At 59.9% G+C, this 18,628-nt stretch overlaps 1 protein-coding gene across 9 annotated transcripts in view; it reads right to left on the bottom strand.

The window, feature by feature from the left end:
• Positions 1-24: 24 nt before the first annotated feature.
• Positions 25-18,628, bottom strand: part of MAPK8IP3 (mitogen-activated protein kinase 8 interacting protein 3) — a 51,371-nt gene continuing 32,767 nt past the window's right edge. Inside the window, exons 8-32 of one of the 9 annotated variants that reach the window (XM_024123531.3) lie at positions 18,400-18,518; positions 12,457-12,468; positions 11,676-11,693; positions 10,340-10,397; positions 9,894-10,046; positions 8,868-8,949; positions 7,496-7,626; positions 6,972-7,028; positions 6,710-6,880; positions 6,047-6,173; positions 5,776-5,871; positions 5,530-5,688; positions 4,846-5,011; positions 4,404-4,586; positions 4,144-4,333; positions 3,915-4,034; positions 3,759-3,839; positions 3,609-3,676; positions 3,339-3,487; positions 2,783-2,954; positions 2,586-2,699; positions 2,353-2,391; positions 1,983-2,162; positions 1,724-1,873; positions 25-1,648 (exon numbers count right to left, since the gene is read on the bottom strand). In XM_024123531.3, the coding sequence (XP_023979299.1) occupies positions 1,527-1,648; positions 1,724-1,873; positions 1,983-2,162; positions 2,353-2,391; positions 2,586-2,699; positions 2,783-2,954; positions 3,339-3,487; positions 3,609-3,676; positions 3,759-3,839; positions 3,915-4,034; positions 4,144-4,333; positions 4,404-4,586; positions 4,846-5,011; positions 5,530-5,688; positions 5,776-5,871; positions 6,047-6,173; positions 6,710-6,880; positions 6,972-7,028; positions 7,496-7,626; positions 8,868-8,949; positions 9,894-10,046; positions 10,340-10,397; positions 11,676-11,693; positions 12,457-12,468; positions 18,400-18,518 (2,917 nt within the window). In that variant the 3' untranslated portion in view covers positions 25-1,526. The remainder of the gene's footprint in view (positions 1,649-1,723; positions 1,874-1,982; positions 2,163-2,352; positions 2,392-2,585; positions 2,700-2,782; positions 2,955-3,338; positions 3,488-3,608; positions 3,677-3,758; positions 3,840-3,914; positions 4,035-4,143; positions 4,334-4,403; positions 4,587-4,845; positions 5,012-5,529; positions 5,689-5,775; positions 5,872-6,046; positions 6,174-6,709; positions 6,881-6,971; positions 7,029-7,495; positions 7,627-8,867; positions 8,950-9,893; positions 10,047-10,339; positions 10,398-11,675; positions 11,694-12,456; positions 12,469-18,399; positions 18,519-18,628) is intronic. The other 8 variants (XM_055090756.1, XM_055090761.1, XM_007100103.4 and 5 more) reach the window with 8 other exon arrangements.

Raw genomic sequence — 18,628 nt, 5'->3', positions numbered from 1 at the left:
AGTTGGTTTGGGCCCAGGGACACAGAAGCATGATGTTAAGACATTTATTACTTACAGAGCAGATATGTAGGTTCACTTGCAGGGCCAAAGCCTGAGGAGAATTGTGTCACCCAGTTGCACCCACCCAGCTAACCCCCGAGTCACTTCAGGCCCTGTGAGGACAGACAAGGGACTTGACGTACATCACAGTGGAGAGTGGCAGGGCAGTGGGGAGAAGCCTGCAGCTGCAGGTGGTTGCAGTGGTGGCCAGCTGGGCTCGTGGGATGGCTGCCCAAGATCTGTGCTTCTCTGGTGGGAGGTGGGTGGGCAGCAGGGCCTGGGGCTGCCCTGATCGGTGCCTCGAGGAACAGGAATAAGGCCTGGGCAGGTGGGGGAGTTGGCAGTCCAGGGCGGTGCCCCTCAAAGCAGGCAGGCGCCATCGCCTAGAGCCGGCTGGAGGCGGCTCCTGTCTTTAGCCCTTGGGCCTCTGCTCGGTGGCCTATCATCAGATGCCCTCAAGGGAGCAGGCCACACCGCTTACCCCTAGGCACTTAGTCGCGTGTCTTGGGAGCTGGGCTCCTTGGAGACTGCACAGGAGGCAGGCCCTGGAGCACACCTTTCCCCATCACCCTGAGGCTGAGCCTACATCCAAGGACTGACCCCGGGAGAGGCCAGGGGCCTCCCCTTCTTCCTGAGGCTTGGGCCTGCCCTGGCAGCCTGAGAAATTCCACCCTAGGGGCTTCCGGGAGGGGTGGGACTGAAGGGGCCTGCTCCTACAAGGTGGGTGTTCGCCCAGAGAGAGCTAGCAGGGTCGGGGAGGACACAGGTCAGTGAGGGCTGGTGAGAGCCCGCCACACAGGACGATCACGGGGCTTGAGCGGGATGAGGGTGTGTGTCTGTCTTCTCAGGCAGCTGCCCCAGGGAGCCTGGTTACGTGCTTTCATGCCAGTTCCCAGGGCGGCAGGGATGGGGGAGGGGGAGCCCAGGGAAGGCTAGCAACTGGGCCAGCTCCCTGAGGGTTGGACCCCCCACTCCCGTGGGCAGCAGCCAAAGGCAAGTGGACTCAGGGTGGGAAGACTCAGCGGGGTGAAGTCCCTGCTCGACTCCCTGGAGAGATGCTGGGAATGAGTGACGAGTGGGGAGCCCACGGTGGAGCTCGGAGCCACCTGTAGGGGCTTCCCTGGCCCGACCCACCCTGGGGTTCTGCCTCGCTCTGGCCCTGAAGTGCCCTCGGGCCTGGAGGGCTTTGGGCTGGGTGCCAGCCAGGAGCTGCTGGGGAGAGGGTGTCCCGAGAGGCTCTGCTCCTCCCTGGTCAGGACGCCACCCCACTCCCCGCTCCCAACCAGACCCTATGCTCTCTGCCAGCTTATGGGGAGGCCCGGACCGAAGGTGAAAGCTGCAGGTTGAGAGGCTAGAAGTGGGGTGGACGGGCGCCTGGCTGCCTGCGGGCAGGCTGCCCCCTGGGTGGGCGGTGAGCAGGTGGGCGGGGCTGTATGTACACGTGGCAGGTGGCATCAGGCGGGGCGGGGTGGCGGCGGGCCGCAGCCTCACTCGGGGGTGTAGGACACCTGCCACACGATGATGTGGCTGCGCTCGGCCTTGGACAGCAGGGGCTTCACCTGGCTCACGTCCCCTGTACCCTCCTCGGGCTCATCGTCTTCTCCGTCGCCTGGAGAGAGCACAGCTGCCGTGAAGGGGCCACCCCTGTCCGGGGACACCTGGGGCCCCGGTGGCACCCACTCACCAATGCGGAAGTCGATGTAGCCCTCCCCGCCGCTAAGCACCAGCACATTCTTCAGCTTCTGGGCCTCGGTGTCTGCAGCGGAGGCAGTGGGCCCGGGGCTCTCGGAGGGGCTGTCGAGCACGCTGCCATTCAGAGTAGCCAACACGTTCCCTGTCATTGGGGCACAGGGACCTCAGCGGGGCAGCTGGAGCCCCCCACGCAGGCTCCTGAAGGGAGGCCGCGGCTGCAGCCCTGCGGGGAGTGGGGCCCGGCCCCTCACCTGGCACGGAGACAAAGAATTTGACAGCGTCACGGTGCCCGTGGAAGCAGAGCTGAGCCTGGGCCATGGAGCAGTAAGGGATGAAGCTGCTGGCTGATTTGTCACTGCTGTCGTCTCCGTACACGTGGATGATGCCTCCTGGGCGGGCCCCCTCCCCAGATGTGGGGGACGTCTTGTTGGCTGGAGAGAGAGGGTCCCGGAGGGGCTGAACCTGCTGACTGGGAGGACCAGTTTTCCAGCAGCCGAGGGCAGAGGGTGGGGCCTGCCTGGTGCCAGAGCCAGTCCGAGGGGCAAGGCCAGCCTCAGCCCCCAGGGCGTCCACAGTGGGGGGTTTCCTTCTGAGAGCAGGAGGCAGGCGCTCCAGACTTACCTCGGAGCCCCAGGAGCTGGCCTCGGTGCAGGACCACAGCTGGGGGAGGTGAGGGGCGGAGCATGGAAGAGAGAGGAGAGATGTGGTCACAGGGGGGACTGGCTGAGGAGGGCTGCGGCTAGGGCAGCCCGCGTCCTCCTGTGTCCTGGCAGAACGCGCCCGCCCCTGGGACCCTGACGTGCGCCTGTGAGTGGCAGCCAGGCCATCTCTACAGATGTCCATGGGTCACTCACTCTCAGTCAGCGGGATGGAGATGACAACTCCGTTGCCGGTGCCCACCCAGAGGCGGTTGCCTGCGATGAGCAGGGCTGTGATGCGCACAAAGGAGAAGCCCAGCTTGCCTGTCCCTGGGGGTGGGGGGAGGCGGGTCAGCGGGGGAGGCTGGGGGGACCCTCCTGCCCCCACATGCCCGGCTGGGGTGGCCCCTCACCCAGCATCTTGCTGACGTAGGGCTCGATATCCACGTCCTGCAGGTGCTGGTGGGTGTGGGCGTGGTACAGACGCAGTGTGGAGTCCAGGCGGATGGACACCCACACCCCGTCACCGATCCACGCCAGTTGCCGCACCTGGCTCTCCCGCCGTGGGTGGGCGTCAAACGACTTCTGTGGGGTCAGGGCAGCCCGTCAACGGGGTGGGGGGCCCTGAAGCTGCCATGGCCAAGAGTCCCTGAAGCAGCTCATGGGCACCTTTCTAGGGCCTCTTTGCTCCCTTGGGTCCTGGCTCCTAGGAGGAGCCCCAGCACCCCAGCCCGACCCCACAGCAGTGCCTGAGGGAAGTGCGGGGGGCCCATTCAGATGCCGATCTGCTTGTTTCAGGGAGAAGCAGCAGGTGGGCTCCAGAAAGACGGGCATTCACAGCCCAGCTGCCCTTTGTTGGCCCATGACCTTGGATGAACCAGTCGCTTCCCTAAGTGCATTTCCTTTGACCCCACAAAGCCCCCACCAGAGTCCATTAGAAGGTGTGTGGAAGCCCCAGCCTGCACTTGCCTCAATCTGCATCGTCTTGGGCTGGATGACGTGCACCTTGTTCTTGTAGCCGCACCAGACGCGGTCATACACGACGGCCATGCAGCGGATGGAGTGGTGCGGGTGGCCCAGGTCCATCAGGTGATAGTTGCTCAGGTCCCACTGGCTGTCTGTAGAGAGCCCGCGACCCCTGCTCAGGCCTGGCCAGGCCACCTCTGCGCACGATGCGGGTGGTTCACGCCCTGCCTGGACGTCAGATGCTGCTCCCCCACCCACTGTGCCAGGCCTCACCTTCACCTCGGTGGAAGATGGCCAGGGTCCCATCGGCCAGAGCCACCAGCACTCGCCCTTTCACGTGCCTGCAATGGGAAGGCGGTGAGCCGGGCTCAGGCCGGCTGCCCTCGGCCCTCCCAATCCCGGCCCCCGGCGGGGGTCACGCACACCAGGCTCAGCACGGAGTCCTTCAGCTTGATGGAGTGCAGACACTTCTTCCAGTTGGCCACAGCCGAGTGCACGTAGAGCCTGCGGGAGGAGGCACGGTGGGTGGGGGCTCACCCAGGGGACCCTCTCCACCCTGGCCCCCAAGGCCCAGCCTACCAGCCATTCTGGGTTCCCAGCCACATGGTGGGTGCAGCACTGCTGCTGGCCCCCGCGGCGTCCCCGCTGGGCTCCGGCTCAGGCTGCACACTGCTCATGTCCGTCTCCAGCCCGTTCTCACTGCAGGGAGGATGGCAGCTCCAGGGCAGCCCATGGAAGCCCGTCCCTGCCCACCTCTGCCACTCCCCCCCACCCTCCTCCCCTACTGCCCCATCCTGGGAGAGCCCACCTGTCAGGCTGGGTGCTGGGGGGTGGGGCAGGGGCCGGGTCGGTGAAGACGTGCTCTGTGAGGGGACCAGGCCGCACCGCAGCTGCCTCTGCTTCACTGGGCCCAGAGTCTGGCACCTCCATGGCCTCCGTGGCCTCCTCCGTGGACTGAGATGGGTTGACCTTCCCATTGGCGACAGCAGCCACCTCCCCTGTGGAAGGGAGGGGTGAGCTTGGCTGGGTGAGAGAAGACGGCCGCCCGGGCTCAGGCCCAGGACTCACCCTGGCCCTTGTCCAGCACTGGGGTGTCCCCACGGGAGGAGCAGTTGCTGCGTGGCACGTTGCAGCGGGTGGCACAGCCCACCAGGGTGATGCCGGCCAGCACGCCGTCTGCACTAGAGTCCTCAGGGTTCACGTCGCTGTCCAGGAAGATCTCCCCCGGAGGGTAGTCGCCATCGCTGGCCGCTGGAGGGAGAGTCACAGCCCCGTCACCCCGCGCTGAGAAGCCCCCATGACAGGACCCTACCCAGAGCTCCAGTCCCGGTGAGGGTGCAGGGGGAAGGGAGGGGCTGTTTGTGATGCCACCCCATCGCCTTGTCACCGGGTGAGTGTCATACAGGGGTCTCCTCCTGCATCATTAACAGGACTGAGCAGAGGGCTCAGACAGCTCCTCCCTGGACGCTCCGCATTGACTCCCGGCCAGCAGCAGGGGCCCAGCACTCACCGGGGATGCTGGAGATGCACAGGACGTGGGCATTGCACACGGTGAACTGGTCCACGACGGTGCCCGGCTGGTTGGCATCGATGATCACCACTTTGCTGGTGGTCAGGGTGCTGGTGAGGATCCACACGCGGCTGGAGGTGGCGTCCGCCTCGGGGAGCTCCTTTGCCTGTTTCCGAGCACAGGGACGGGCTGGTGCCTGAGCGCTCACTACTGTAGCAGCAATGGGGGGCGAGTGGGGGCGATCCTGGAATCTCTCAGGATCTAGCCTTACCCATGGCCTTAAGGGACCTGAATGTCCTCCCTTGTCGCCAGGACGGTGAGAACTCAGAACTGCACGTTGTGCCTAGGTCGTGGCACTCATGGCCTCCCTTCCTCAGAGGAAAGCTGAGCTCCCGGTGGTTAAGTCACTGGCCCCCACATCGAGCCGGGACAGAAAGTGAAGCCTCCAGGCACTAAGCCCCTCACACGGCTCCTGGGCAGGCACAGACCTGCTCCAGCCTGGCTGCCCTGAGCCTCCACTCCCCCTTGCTGCCCCACCCACCGGCAGGGGACCGGGCCACCCCAGTCTCCCGCCACTGTCCCCAGCTGTCCTCCGTTTCTGTCACTCCCACCCAGACTCGTCATAGCAGAGCCATCGGGATGGCAGAAGCAGAAGGTGGCCCTGGCCCTGTCTGCCACTCTGACCTTCTTCTTCTCGGGGGACGCGTGGTTGCTCTTGGTCTCTCCTTCTACTTCCCGGTCACAGGTCAGAGGGTCGCGGCCTGGCACAGGCTTGACTCCATTCCCGGGGTCATCCTCACTCAGTTTCCAGCCGCTCAGGTTGACGCCCGCGGCACACCACAGCTGGGAGGACAGGGCCGTGAGGTCCGGCTTCACGGGCTTCTGGGGCAGGGGGACCTCTCCCAGCCTCACGCCTTCCGCGGGGCTCACCTTCATGGTCGGGTCCTTCTCCACCAGAGGGCGGCAGTACACGGGGACGGGCACATTCTTCATGCGGGTGTCCTCCTGGCCCCCGTTGGGACTCAGCTGCAGGAACAAGGCAGAGGGGCGCTGTGGGAGCCAGGCCTAGCCGGCTCACATGTGTGGGGCCGCAGTCCACTACCCGGTCCTCCAGGTTTTGGACTTGGGGCCCTGGGCGTGTATGGGGCTCCCCAGGGGCTCCCTGCCTGTGGCGCCCCCCACGCTGCCCTGCACCCAGCACCTGCTTGTACTTGGCTGGTAGGCTCCAGCCACAGGCCTGCAGCCGCCCGTCGTCATTGCGCACGTGCTCGCGCACCTGGCGGTACTGCTCACGCTTCTGCTCCCGCCTTGCAGAGGACGTGCAGTCGCTGGCGAAGGAAGGGCAGGTTACTGTGTCTGCAAGGGAGCACGCCTGCTGCCCCGGAGCTCTCCCTCCTGGACCTGGACCGTCCCTGCCGGGCGCCCATCTGACAGCAGGTGGCTCTCCCCAGCTCTAGGCTTGGAGGCCACATCCAGCCGCTGCCCTGGGCCAGCTGGCAGGGACCCACAGCCCTGGTGGCACCTGAAATGGCTGCGGGCTGCCTGCTGGGGGTCACCCGAGGAGCAAGGCGCAGGCCTCCGGGACTAAGCGGAGGGACTGTGGGGGAGCGCAGCCTCTGCTGAGGGACATCCAATGCTCCCACTGGGGCTGGAGGGGTACACACGGTGTGCACGGAGAGGTCATGACCCCTGATGCCTGGTCAGTGTCCTTCCCACTACGGACCCCATCCCCTGAGCACAGCCGCCAGAGCAGCAAGGTGGAAACCGGTCCTGCTTCAGAGCCTGGAGGGGAGGGGCCCTGGGACACAGGGACTCCCCCTGTGCAGGCCAGCGGGGAAGGGCAGGGTAGGCCTGGGAAACTCACTCATCTGGGAAGAACTCCAGGGGCCGGCTGCCGGCGGAGATCTGGCACATGGCGTGGCTGCGGCGCTGACTGAAGCCGGCCGTGGTGGGTGACTTGTAATGGATGTTCACGGAGGGGTAGGACCGCTTGGCCGGAGGGGGGCTTGAGGAGGAGCTGAAGAGGCGGCTGAAGCTGCCAGCCGAAGCATAGGGGGTGAGGGGTGGCCTGAGGGGAGACCTCCCCAGCGGCCACTGCCAGTGCCCTCCCAGTGCCCCCAACTCACAATTGCCAGATGGTGGACTTCTTCTTCTCCTGGACAGACGGATGCTCTCGGGATGCTCTACAGGGGAGGGCAGGGGGAGGGGCCCCACTCAGCCACGCCCAGCCTGACTCAGCCCCACCCAGTCCAACCAAGCCCCCCTCTCACCAGGCCCCTCTTGCCTCCCTTGCTTGGGACCCTCCCCATGGACACACGGACTGGAGCATCAGACAAGAGGGACTCCCAGGCGAGTCACCCATAACTTCCTAGAGAGACCCCGGTGCACTGGCCCCAACAAACCCCAGCCTCTCTCTAGCCCAGCAGGTACATCCACTGGCCAGGCCAGGGCTGCACCAGAGGCCCAGTTCTGCTGGTCCCCTGCAGGCTCCCACCAGGGGAGGACCCGACACCCTAAATTCTCCCGGAAGAGAGGGAGGTGAAGGGGTGGTCAGCCTCAATCCCATCCCCAGGACCTCCTAGAGCGACCACAGCTCACAGACGGAGATGGGAGCGTGTCTTCCGGAGCCCACAGGAGCCTGGAGGCCCACCTGATCATCTCGGTCCACCGCACGGCCTCCTGCAGCTCCATCAGCCGCTCCTTGTACTGGTTGCGCTCCATGAGCACACGGGCCATCTCCACACGCGTGAAGCGGCGGCGCTGCGCCATGGGGATCTTGTCCTGCGGGGAGAGTGCCGCTGCTCAGCCAGCGAGGGGCCACCTCTGGGAGTGGGCGCACCCGAGGGCGCTTTCCCACAGAGCTTCAGGCAAACACGGTGGGGAGGGGTGGGCACAGGAACAGGAGCCACCACCCCGAAAAGGCCCCCCTTCTTTCCAGAAGGTCACATGACACACTCGAGGGGTACAACACACACAGTGTGTTTTCCTACAAGCTCCCAGACACCCTGGCAATCCCAAATGCCACCGGTCAATGCTAACAGGTGGGACTGGCCCACAGTGGCATAGCAGGAAGAAAGGTTCTGGGGAAGGTCTGGCGAGCAGGACCCCGGTCACTGCCTCGGAGCTGGACACTTGAGGTACTGGTGGATCTGCATGGGATCTGCTGTCCCTGGCAGGACTGTCTCCTTACGCAGCCCTGCCCTGGGCTGCCCTCCCCTAGTGCCCCCACCACCGGCACTCGGAGCTCACAGGAGCGTTGGCAGCCCCAGGCCCCCCACCAGGAGGTCAAGGCACCAATCGGGTGCCCTCCATGCCCAAGTGGGAGGGCCTTGAGGAGCCGCAGCTGCCTAATACACCTGTGGCTTTGTTTCTTTCCTAGAGCATTTGGAGATGAGGGGCTGCGCAGGATGGGCAAGGTGAACAGCTACAGTTTCCCAAGTGCCTGCTATGGGATCGGCATCCTGTTAACGTGCATCCCACAACCCCCAAAATAACAGTGGATGAGTGGTGAGGTCGGCGTCCAAACTTCACCTTGGCTTAAAGGACCCATGCCTGCTCTCTCTGTAAGGAAGGCGGCCAGGTCGCTGGGCTGGGGCCCCTATTCTGGAGAGGACCTGGGAAGGGCAAAGACCCCTACAAACCCTTCCCTACAGCCACTCCTAGGGCTTTCCTCAGAACATTCCATGCATCTCTGCGGGTTTGTGAAGACAGATGAGGCATCTGAGGGCCTCAGGTACTCAAACTGTTCTGTCTGGGGGGCAGCAGCTGGGCCGGTAAGCAGGGAGACCCCCTTGTGACAGTGCAACCCACATCTGCTAGGACCTAGGTGAGAGGGGGCATCCCGCAGAGAGGGGGCTGGTTCTGACCGCACAAAGTCAGTGGGGCAGGGGGGCTGCTGCTGGGTGCAGTCATCACACAGGAGGTGTGAGGAGGACCCAGAGACCCAGAAGAACTAGCACATCCCCGGGAAGCCCGCCCACACTGCCCACCCCCCATGCCCACATGTTAATAGTGGAATATACCAATTCTGTACAGAGATAGCTGCTTACATCCTCCACCTCTTCTTTGGGTTCACGGTGGGCAATGATGGCCTCTGACTTCACTCTGCAGGATGAGGAAGGAAGCGGGGCAGGGTGAGGGCCCCACTGGGCACTGGCCCAGAGGATGTGTCCCACCTCTCAGCTGCACTCAGGGCTCTCCCCTCAGGTTCTAGGCCCTGAGCATTCCTGCCAGTGCCTTGGGGACGGGTGGCTCCACACCCTTGCCCACATGTGCCCTGAAGCCCAGCCAAGGAACAGGACCTCCAATTCAGGTGGTCAATTGCTAACAGGAAGGCAAGGGCAGTGCTAGCTTCAGGCAGGGCCAGAGGAGACCTGGCTCCCAGTCCCACAAACCTGGCACAGGCGACACCTGCCTAGGGCCCACCCCTCACACCTCCCCTTTCCTGTCTGGAGCCAAAGGCACCACTTTGGGAGAATGGGGTGAGGATCAGGCTGGAAGAGAAAGGCCACAGGGACGTGCAGAGTGCTGGGGAGGACACCCCAGAGTTTCCCAGCAAGGCTCTGTGACCCAACCTCGGCTGATCGAGGGCTGGGGAGCAGAGGGGAGTGCAGGGGACCTGCGGTGGCCAGAGGCCATTATCCTCCCTTCCCTCCTCCTGAATGAATGTAATAGTGTGAGAGGAGTGGGAAGGCCCCACTCAGCCGCCAGAGAAAGGACACCCAAGACAGGACACTGTCCCTCGTGTGGGATTATTCCCCCGAGGATGGTGGAGACAAGAGGGGAGGGGTGGGTGGCCAACACAGTAGTTGGGTCTGGAGAGGGTCGATTATGAGATGTAGCTCAGGGATGAGCAGGAGGCTGAGCAGTGAGCATGCAAAGTGAGCCACTTTGGGAAGGAATGACCTCAGGGGGTGTAGTTAGCTAGAAAGCAGATGCCAGGGGATTGCGGAAAGGACATGAGGGGCCGGGCGGGGCCTGACCCCCCCTCTCCACGCCTGGCGGCCCAGCCTCCGTGGGAGCCCCGCCCCTCAAGGAGCCCCACTCACCTCCTCAGCTCCTCCTCCAGGTCCTTGATGCGGTTCTCCAGTCTGAGTTTGGCCTGCCTGGCAGCTTCCAAGTCCCCCTTCAGCACCTCCTGCTCCCCCGAGAGCTGGTCCACCTTGGCGATGAGGTCGTTCTTCACCACATTCAGAGCGTTTCTTTGAAAAGGCAGAAAGGGGAGCTCCTTGTGAGCCAGTGTGTACATTAAGTGATGAGGTTTCAAAGGGGTCTGCCCACCCTGGTGTATCTGAGCAGACACATCCTGGTCTTGAAACTGGTGAGAGGAGGTGACCACCCCATCCTCTCCCCAGGAGGGGTGAGCTCAGTCCAGTGGGTCCAGGTCTTCCCTGGGGACTGCCCTGAGGCTGGGCCGATGCAGTTGTTACAGGAGCCCCTGGTCCTGGTTGGGGGCTGTCTCAGCAACTGTGGTGCTGAGGAAGAGCATCCTTACTTGGTTTCTAGAAGCTGTGAGTTCTCCAGCAGCAGATTCCCCACTTCCTTGCCCATTCCTGAAACAAAAGGTACGGAGTTATTACGTGTGCCTGGTGAAGCCAGACCCTGATGCTCACACCTGCCTCAGAATAACAGACGTCCTGCCAGGGGGCGGCCCACCCCTGGAAGGATGGCCCCCCCGGGAGGGCTGATGTGAGGGGATAAGGAACAGAGGCCCAATCTGCAGGAAGACGCTTGCCCGGGGAGGCCAGGCGACCCTGAGAGGCCTCTGCCGGTCTTGAGGCAGGCTCTCCACCAAGCAATGCAGTCAGGAAAGGACCTGCTGCGTGCGAGCCCCGTGGGGGTCTCAGACTGGCCTCTGGAGGGCAATGAGCAGGTCTCCTCTGCCCTGATGAATGCAGCAGCCCTGGACTTACATTCTGGAACTCAGTGATGGGCTCTCACAGCTCTCTACCAACATGAAGTCTGGGTACCAGCAGGGCCCAGACGGTACCCTTATGGCCGCTGTGCAACCTCCTCAATCGATGCCCACCCCTGGCCCAGTATCACTGCCTTCCCCCAGCCCTGTGACTTCCAGGCCATCATGAAGCAGACCCTTTTCAGAGCTACCCCCTCGGAGAATGGAGGTTGGAGCTGTGGTGATGGGGACAGAGAGCCCTGGCCAAGGAGATGGGATGGTCCATGGCAGGTGCAGCCCTCCACCAGGCTGGGAGCAGGCCTTTAGGAGCCAGAAGGTGGAGTGGAGGTGAGGACAGCGCTCCCGGGGCTGGTGCCCAGAGGGGATGGCCAGACCCCAAAGTGGGCCCCGCAGACTGAGGTCTCTGCAGGCGTGTCACAAAACCCCCAAAGCACTGCATCTAATGCTTTAGGACTGCCTCGAAGCCCAAGGTCTGTTCCTCTTGTTCACTTCCCTCCTCCATGGCCTTAACACAACTGTGAGACGAGATGACCCACGCACACGGTGTGCCCAGCTTAGGGTTCTGCCGGCTGTTTCTATTCTCACCTCCTCGCCTCAAACATGGCCTGCCTGCCCTTCAGATGGGATCCAGCAGGCCCTGGGCTCAGGCCTTCCTGAACTAATGTGGGGGGCTCAGAGAGGCTGGGGTCCCCTCCTCAGCCCGTCAAGGGTCTGCTCTGAGGGAGTCAGGTGCCCGCTCACCATGCCTGCTGGAGGCCCTCCCACCCCCACCCCTGAAGCCACGGACACCACTGCCCCCACGGCTGCCCCACCGGGCTCAACAAAGCGAATGGCTCATGAAGCATGAGAAGGCGTCAGGGAGGCAGAGGAAGCCAGAAGCAGGGAAACACATACTGAAACAGGGCCTCGGCCTTACCAAAAAAATCATCGCGCACTATGGGCGCCGTCCCAGTCCCACGGGAGATGGGCGACCAGGGCGGGAGGAAGGAAAGGGAGAGAGGAGGGGAGAGAAAAGAAGCGCGTTAAGCCCGTATGATGAGCAGGCGGGGGGACTTCAGGGCTACTTCTCGCTGGGTTAGGGGTGGACACAGGAGTGGGACAGGAGGGGCGGGAGACGGGATGGGGCCAGCTACTCCTTCTAGAAAGTTTACCCTGGGTGGTGAGGTGGAGGGTCAGGGCAACACAACTGACATCTTACACTAAAATCCTGGGTTGGTGGGGTGGTGGGGTGGGGGGTGGGGGCTAAGGACAGAGGTCTCTGCAAATGAGGGAGAGCTGTGACCAGGCCCCGGGTGCCTTTGAACATAGTGGGGAGGTAGCCAACAGAGGGGAGATGCCACAGCACTGAGCCTGTACTCTGTGTCCAGTTAACTAGCCTCCGCCTCTATCGGGTCTGTAGAACCTTAAGAAATGGCCTACAAGGAGAGACCGGGGTCAAGGGCACAGCAGCTCTCCCTCAATTGTCAAGGTCACCGTCAGTGGGCTGGTGGAGCAAACCAAAAGAAGCTTCCGAGCAGCAGTAGGCTGGTGAGCAAAAGCACGTGTGCCTTAGTGGACTGGACCAGGATTGGGAGGGGACAGGCTGCACAGCTGGCAGTGACTGGGCAGCAGCAGTGGGGTGTCCCAGGGTGCCACCCCCTCCACCTGGATGCCACCATGGGGAAGAGGGGCCGCAAACAGACAGCAGAGATACACACCTGAGAACTCCCCTGGGGCCATGTCCAGCGAAGCACAGAGAGATGGGGAAGGAAGTGACAAAGGTTAATTGGTGACTGAAACCAACAAAATGAAGAAACTCTTATTAAAGAAAAAGCGACGATGATCAGCCATTTCCATGTTGAAGGGCCCAAAAGCATACGAGCAGACGACCCCAGGCCTGTGGGTGCCAAATGCATCCAAGGCAGGAACCCTGAAGGAAAGGGGAGGTCAGAACAGCACGCTCCTCAGTCCTGGAGGCCCTGGGGCAGGCGTGCGGATCTAAAGCCTGCTCGCCCCTCTACTCCCACCACCATCAGGAGGGCCAGACCCCTGTGAAGCTAACGTGTGTGTGGGTGTGGTGTGGTGGGTGCTGGGCATCCAGCCTCACAGGCGCCCCCAGAGTGAGTGAGCCATGGACAAGGACCTGGCCTCGGTGGGGGGTGGGGGTGGGGCCCTGGCCAGCCCAGGTCTTAGGGGAAGGGCAAGACCTTACTTAGGTCAAGGGCAACCAGAAGACAAGGGCCCTACTGTGCAGGGAGGGAATCACTGAGTCAGGATGTGAGGGGTTGGGGGGCCGCTTGTGCCAAACTGCTCTCCGCTACCCAGCTGAAGACTTGAGGAAATGATACTGTTCTATTTGATTCATTTCACGCAGAAAGAAATGGTATAAAAAGTCGTCTGACTTAAAGGACAAACTACAGAATCTGTGGAAGGAATTCAAATGATAAAGTGGATTTATCATTTTGATAGGCAGTTCAGAAGTGGATGTGTCTCCCCTCTCATCTCTAATTCCCAGGCAGCTGCTGTTCACGTTTGATATTCTCCTTCTCAGGCGTCTTTCTAGGCAGATATCAGTTTCTGAAAAACAAAATCGTGACCACCACTCTCCATCCTCTTGGGCAACTTCCGCCGTTGCACCTTACATGGTATCCCAGGACCCCTTCCACGTGAAGGATCCACGATCACCTTGAAAGCTTCGATGTATTTCCATATGGAGACGTCCCATTGTTTCCTAGGGCACCGGCTCCTTTGACAGGCATTTCAGGCCTGCACGGTTGTGCGTGGGCACCAGGACACGCACATGGGCTCCTGTGGGTGCCTTGGCCCTATTTGAGGAGCGGTGGTCCCGCTCCCTCCAGGTCCAGCCTGGCCGTACCCTGACAGCTGGCCTCTACCGGCCACCTCCCATCAGCGGGGTGGACAGTACCCGCTTCATTTTTGTCAATCGTTTGAGGAAAAAGAGTTAACTCTATACTCTCTCACTATTCATTTCTGTGTTATTCTTGAAGTTGAACATCTTTTCAGGTTTGTGGGTCTCTTCTGTGAATGTCCTGCTTTATCCTCTACTCATTTCCTATTTAAAAAAATTTTTTTAAATTAATTAATTATTGCCTGCATTCGGTCTTCATTGCTGTGCATGGGCTTTCTCTAGTTGCAGCGAGCAGGGGCAGCAACTCTGTTGCGGTGTGCAGACTTCTCATTGCGGTGGCTTCTCTTGTGGCGGAGCACGGGCTCTAGGCGCAAGGGCTTCAGTAGTTGTGGCACGTGGGCTCAGTAATTGTGGCTCGCAGGCTCTAGAGCACAGGCTCAGTAGTTGTGGCACACGGGCTTAGTTGCTCCATGGCATGTGGGATCTTACCAGACCAGGGCTCGAACCTGTGTCCCCTGCATTGGCAGGCGGATTCTTAACCACTGCACGACTAGGGAAGTTTCCTATTGTACTTCACTTCTTTTAACGTTAATGGTGGAGACCATAAATACATATATCTATACATACACATACGTACATATATATACACATGCGCACACACACACACACACACACACACACACACACACACACACACATATACTCTTTGGTTTTGGCAATGAAGAGAAGCTCAGATTATGAAAATACTCTCCAATACTCTCTTCCAGTTGTTATCCTTGTATTTTTATGTTTAGATCTTTAATCCACCTAGAAATTATTTTTGTGTTCGGAGTGAGGTTGAATTAGACCTCATTTTTTTCCAAGTGGCTAGTCAATGAATCCAGTACACATATTGAATAATCCATCATCTGGGTGTCTTCAGGAACTGGTGATGGGGGACCAGGCCTCCTGTCACTGACACTTCCTCCAGCTGAGCCAGACTCTGGGGACTCGAGCAGACCCCAGCTCATCCCTCCACCATGCTGGACAAAGGGCCGGCCCCTCACTCCAGGGCTCCGTCCGCAGATCACAGGAGCTTGCGGCTCTCCTCAACTCCTCAGGGCTGCCTGCCTTGCCTGTGCCCCTCGTGATGAAGGCTCCAGAAAGGCGCCCAAAGGCCCATCACTCCCAAGAGTGGGGTCTCATTCCAACCAGAACTAAGTGGTGCCCGAGACGGCCCCCGCCCGCCAAGCGTTGCAGTGCAAGTGCCTTGGCACTCAGGGTTCTCACCACCAGGTGAGAAGACAATTCTCACTTCAGCCCATCAGAACAGACCCATCAGATGCACTGGTTAGAGCTTCTTACATCAGGCACTCCTGTTCGAGGGAACTGACCTCAGGAGGTGCATCAGACATCATTTCCCTCTCAGGAACCCTGCTGCAACAGACTCCACCTCTACCTACTGACTCAGTCAATGTGGCTCCAGGTAAAACTCACTGGTGTGTGGTTTCTAGTTCTCTGCTTTTCTCTCCCATCACTCTTTATGGAGACTCTGGCATCCGGAACGGTGCTGCCTGAACCACAGGATGTGGCCAGGTGCTAGAGCATCTGCCAGCCCCGGGGGCACCGGGATGGGTGGGGGGCAGTCACATGGAGTGAGCACGCACACCTTCAGCACGTGGGCGCTGCAGGGGAGGGGACAGCTCTGCAGCCTGGGGCCACAGGGCAAGGCAGGAGACGTGGCTGACAGGATGGACTGACTGGCAGGCCACCCAGTGCCACCAGGTAGCGAGGAGGCCAGTGAGCTAGGGTGATCTCGTAGAACCATGGGAGGCATCACAAGTGTAGCAGAAGCATCAGTCACAACAGCCAAAAGTGAAATGACCCAAATGTCCATCAGTGGCTGAATGGATACATGAAATGTGGTCTATCCACACTGGAACATTATTCAGCCATAAAAAGGAATGAAACTCTGACACACTCCAACATGGACGAACCTTAAAGGCATGATGCTAAATGAAGGCAGCCAGATGGAAAAGGCCACTGACGTGAAATGTCCAGAACAGGCAAGTCTGCAGACACAGGAAGTAGAGCAGCAGTGCCAGGGTGGTGGCGGGGAGCGACTGCTAGTGGGTACAGGTTTCGTTTGGTGGGTGGTGTAAAATGTTCTAAAGCTATGTGGTGATGACTGCACAAATCCAAAAGTGCTAAAGGTCACTGAGGTGTACACTGAAAGTGGGGGGATTGTATGGTGTGGAAATTCCATCTCAATAAGGCTGTTAAAAAAAGCACAGTGGTGGTCGGAGGCAGCGCTGCCACCCTGGGTGGGACCTGAGTTCAAGTCCTGGCTCTGCCACTTCACCTCGGCCTCTGTGACCTCGGTTTCTTCATCTGTGAAATGGAGACACTAGCAGTGTGAGGCATTAACGGTGGCTGTGCATATAAAACATTGGTGTCGCTCTTCTCGTAAGGCCCGTGATGAGTGTTGGAATCTTGTCACATGACGAGACTGAAGAAAGGTACGAGGTGCGGGGGCCCCACTTTGCCCCTCAGACCTCCTCCAGAGCTCCGCACCAGGAGCGGGGACGCGAAGCTGGGCCTCCGACCCTGACGTGGAAATGCAAAACATCCTATGTCTGTGTGTCTTCCTAGGGAGATACCTTTTTATCAGGTTCTCAAAAGCTCAAGAAAGTGTGGTGCCCTGCTGTGTAAGCTCTCCAGTGCAGGAGGCCGCCCCCCAGGCCCGGCGCGGCTCCAAGGTTGCCCGGGCAGAAAGGCACTCCCTCTGGTGACCACCCGTCACAGCCTGGATCCCAGGTGCCTCCTCCCGGCCACGCCCGGCCCTGCTGGTGTGAGCACATGCAGGGGAGCAGCCTACAGCCCATGCCCACGAGTCCACACCTGTCCAGGGGGTTCCCACATCTAGAAAGATCTACGCCCGCAAGTAGCTATGACAGTGGTATTCAAACAGCAAATATTAGAATTGATTAGGTAATTCACAGTCACACAAAAATAAGGAAGTTAAAACATGCAGAGGAATCTTAGTGGTTCAGGGAAATGTTAACATCAGCCACGAAGAAAAAGCCAGACAAAAGCTGCCACCCCACGTCCCAGGTGCGCATGCTGGGGCCCTGGCGCCTGGGAGGGTGTCACTCATCACAGCTTGGGGTCTCCTCTGGTTTTTACTTCCTTCCTGGCAATGTCTGATATTACTTTAATATTATTATCAGCATGTATCCTTTTTCTAAAAATAAAAAAATGCCTAAAAATTGAATTTATATGGTAGTATCTGAAATATGTAAAGAAGAGAAGGATGTCAAAATACTAAAAGTGACTGTCCCTAATGAGTAGACTTTTTCTGAATACTAACAGTTTTTGTATATTTTAAAATATATATTTTTACAATGCTTGTGAGAAAAATTCCATTAAAAATATATACTGCCAAAAGTGGGCATCTTTGTCTTGTTCCTAATCTTAGAGGGGACGCTTTCAGTCTTTCACCATTGAGTATGAATGTACTTTACTGAAATGTACAGCTAAAAACTGATACGTTTTACATGATGGTTTTACCACAGTTTGATATATACAGTTGTGTACCTAATCTCTTTAAATTCTGGCTGAAAAAACTTCTGTTCCAGGCACAAGGCGTGCTGGTGCTAAACACCCCAGATGATGCTGCTGCCTGGAGGTCTCCCCACCCTGAGTAAGACAATCAACTTATGAGAACTAATAGGATGCAGGCCCACTGCAAAGAAAGCGAGGCCGTTCCAGCTGAAAACACCAGCTGGGCCCCCTTCGTTTGCAGGTCAGGCCTGGTGGTGTGTGCAGCTGGCAGGCCGGCCGGGCGGCGCTGTCTACACGGGGACCTGGTGCGTCTATCACGGGGGAGTGACAGCAGCAGAGAGGCTGGCAACAGAAACCCTCAGATGCCAGACAGCTCCGCCTCCTCGGGCAGCAGATGATAAAACATGGATCAAACGTCAGAAGGCAGCCTTCCCAGATTCTCTTAGTGGAATCGCTACCACCCTGCTCACCATGTATCCAGTGGAGGCAGCTGCTGCCCCTCCCCAAGGAGAAACAAGAGGACCCTTCCTTGGGGTGTGGGGAGGGGACAGACCAGAACCACGGCCCTGACAACAGAGCCACACTCAGCCCTGACGCCCACCTTGCTGGCTGCTGAGCAGGAGGGAGGGCTTCGGGGACAAGGCCGCTTCTCCAGGCTGGGGCTCCGGACACACATCTGGGCCAGGGGAGCTTGAACCCCGCTGAGAGACAGCGTGACTTCCCTCCACTGCCCTGAGGGCCACAGCCCGGCCTCAGAGCCATGCAGGCTGCCCTCAGGTACAGGCAGACGCTGGCACACGGGGCCTGGCTCGGGCAGGGAGGGAGGACCAGGAGCAAGTCTGCAACAGGCAGGTTGTCTCTGCACCTGTCTCAGACATAGCCTCGCGGGGCTCTCGGAGGGCACTGACGCTGTCTGGGCACGCTCCTCGTGGACTGGAGGAGCTGGCAACCACCACCCTCCCAAAACATTCCTAGAAAGTGGGCTGCCCAGGGGAGGGGCTTGGAGCAGGGCTGGGCTGAGGGCTACTGGGAATGGGTTTCTTCTTGGGCTGACAAGACGGTCTATAGACAGTTGCTCGAATCCGTGAGCACCCCAAACCCCACCAAGCGGCACACTTTAAGCGGCGAGTTATGGTAAGTGAATACATCTCAATATTCACAGTTTGTAAAGAGAACTTCCTGGCTCACAGAGACTTTGCTTTCATCACAAACCCAACCATAGCAGGGTCCCAGGGATGGTTGTCTTTACCTAGCAGGTCGGCCCCTTCGTCCACATCCCCGATGACCTCGGACCCCGCAGTCGACAGCTCATGGTACAGGGAGTCAGTGTTGATGCCAAAAGCCTTGTTCACGATCCCCTGGGTTGGGCTGTGGGGACACGCAGCCGAGGAAGGTGGAGTGAGTGGGCAGCACCAATGGACCGCACACGGGGACACCCCTGAGGGGCCACTCGATGCCAACAACGCTGGCTCAAGTGC

The sequence above is a fragment of the Physeter macrocephalus genome, chromosome 14, assembly GCF_002837175.3.
Source record: "Physeter macrocephalus isolate SW-GA chromosome 14, ASM283717v5, whole genome shotgun sequence".
In the NCBI taxonomy this organism is placed as follows: Eukaryota; Metazoa; Chordata; class Mammalia; order Artiodactyla; family Physeteridae; genus Physeter; species Physeter macrocephalus.
The sequence above is the reverse complement of the archived record's forward strand: the minus strand, read 5'-3'. Positions and strand labels throughout refer to the sequence as shown.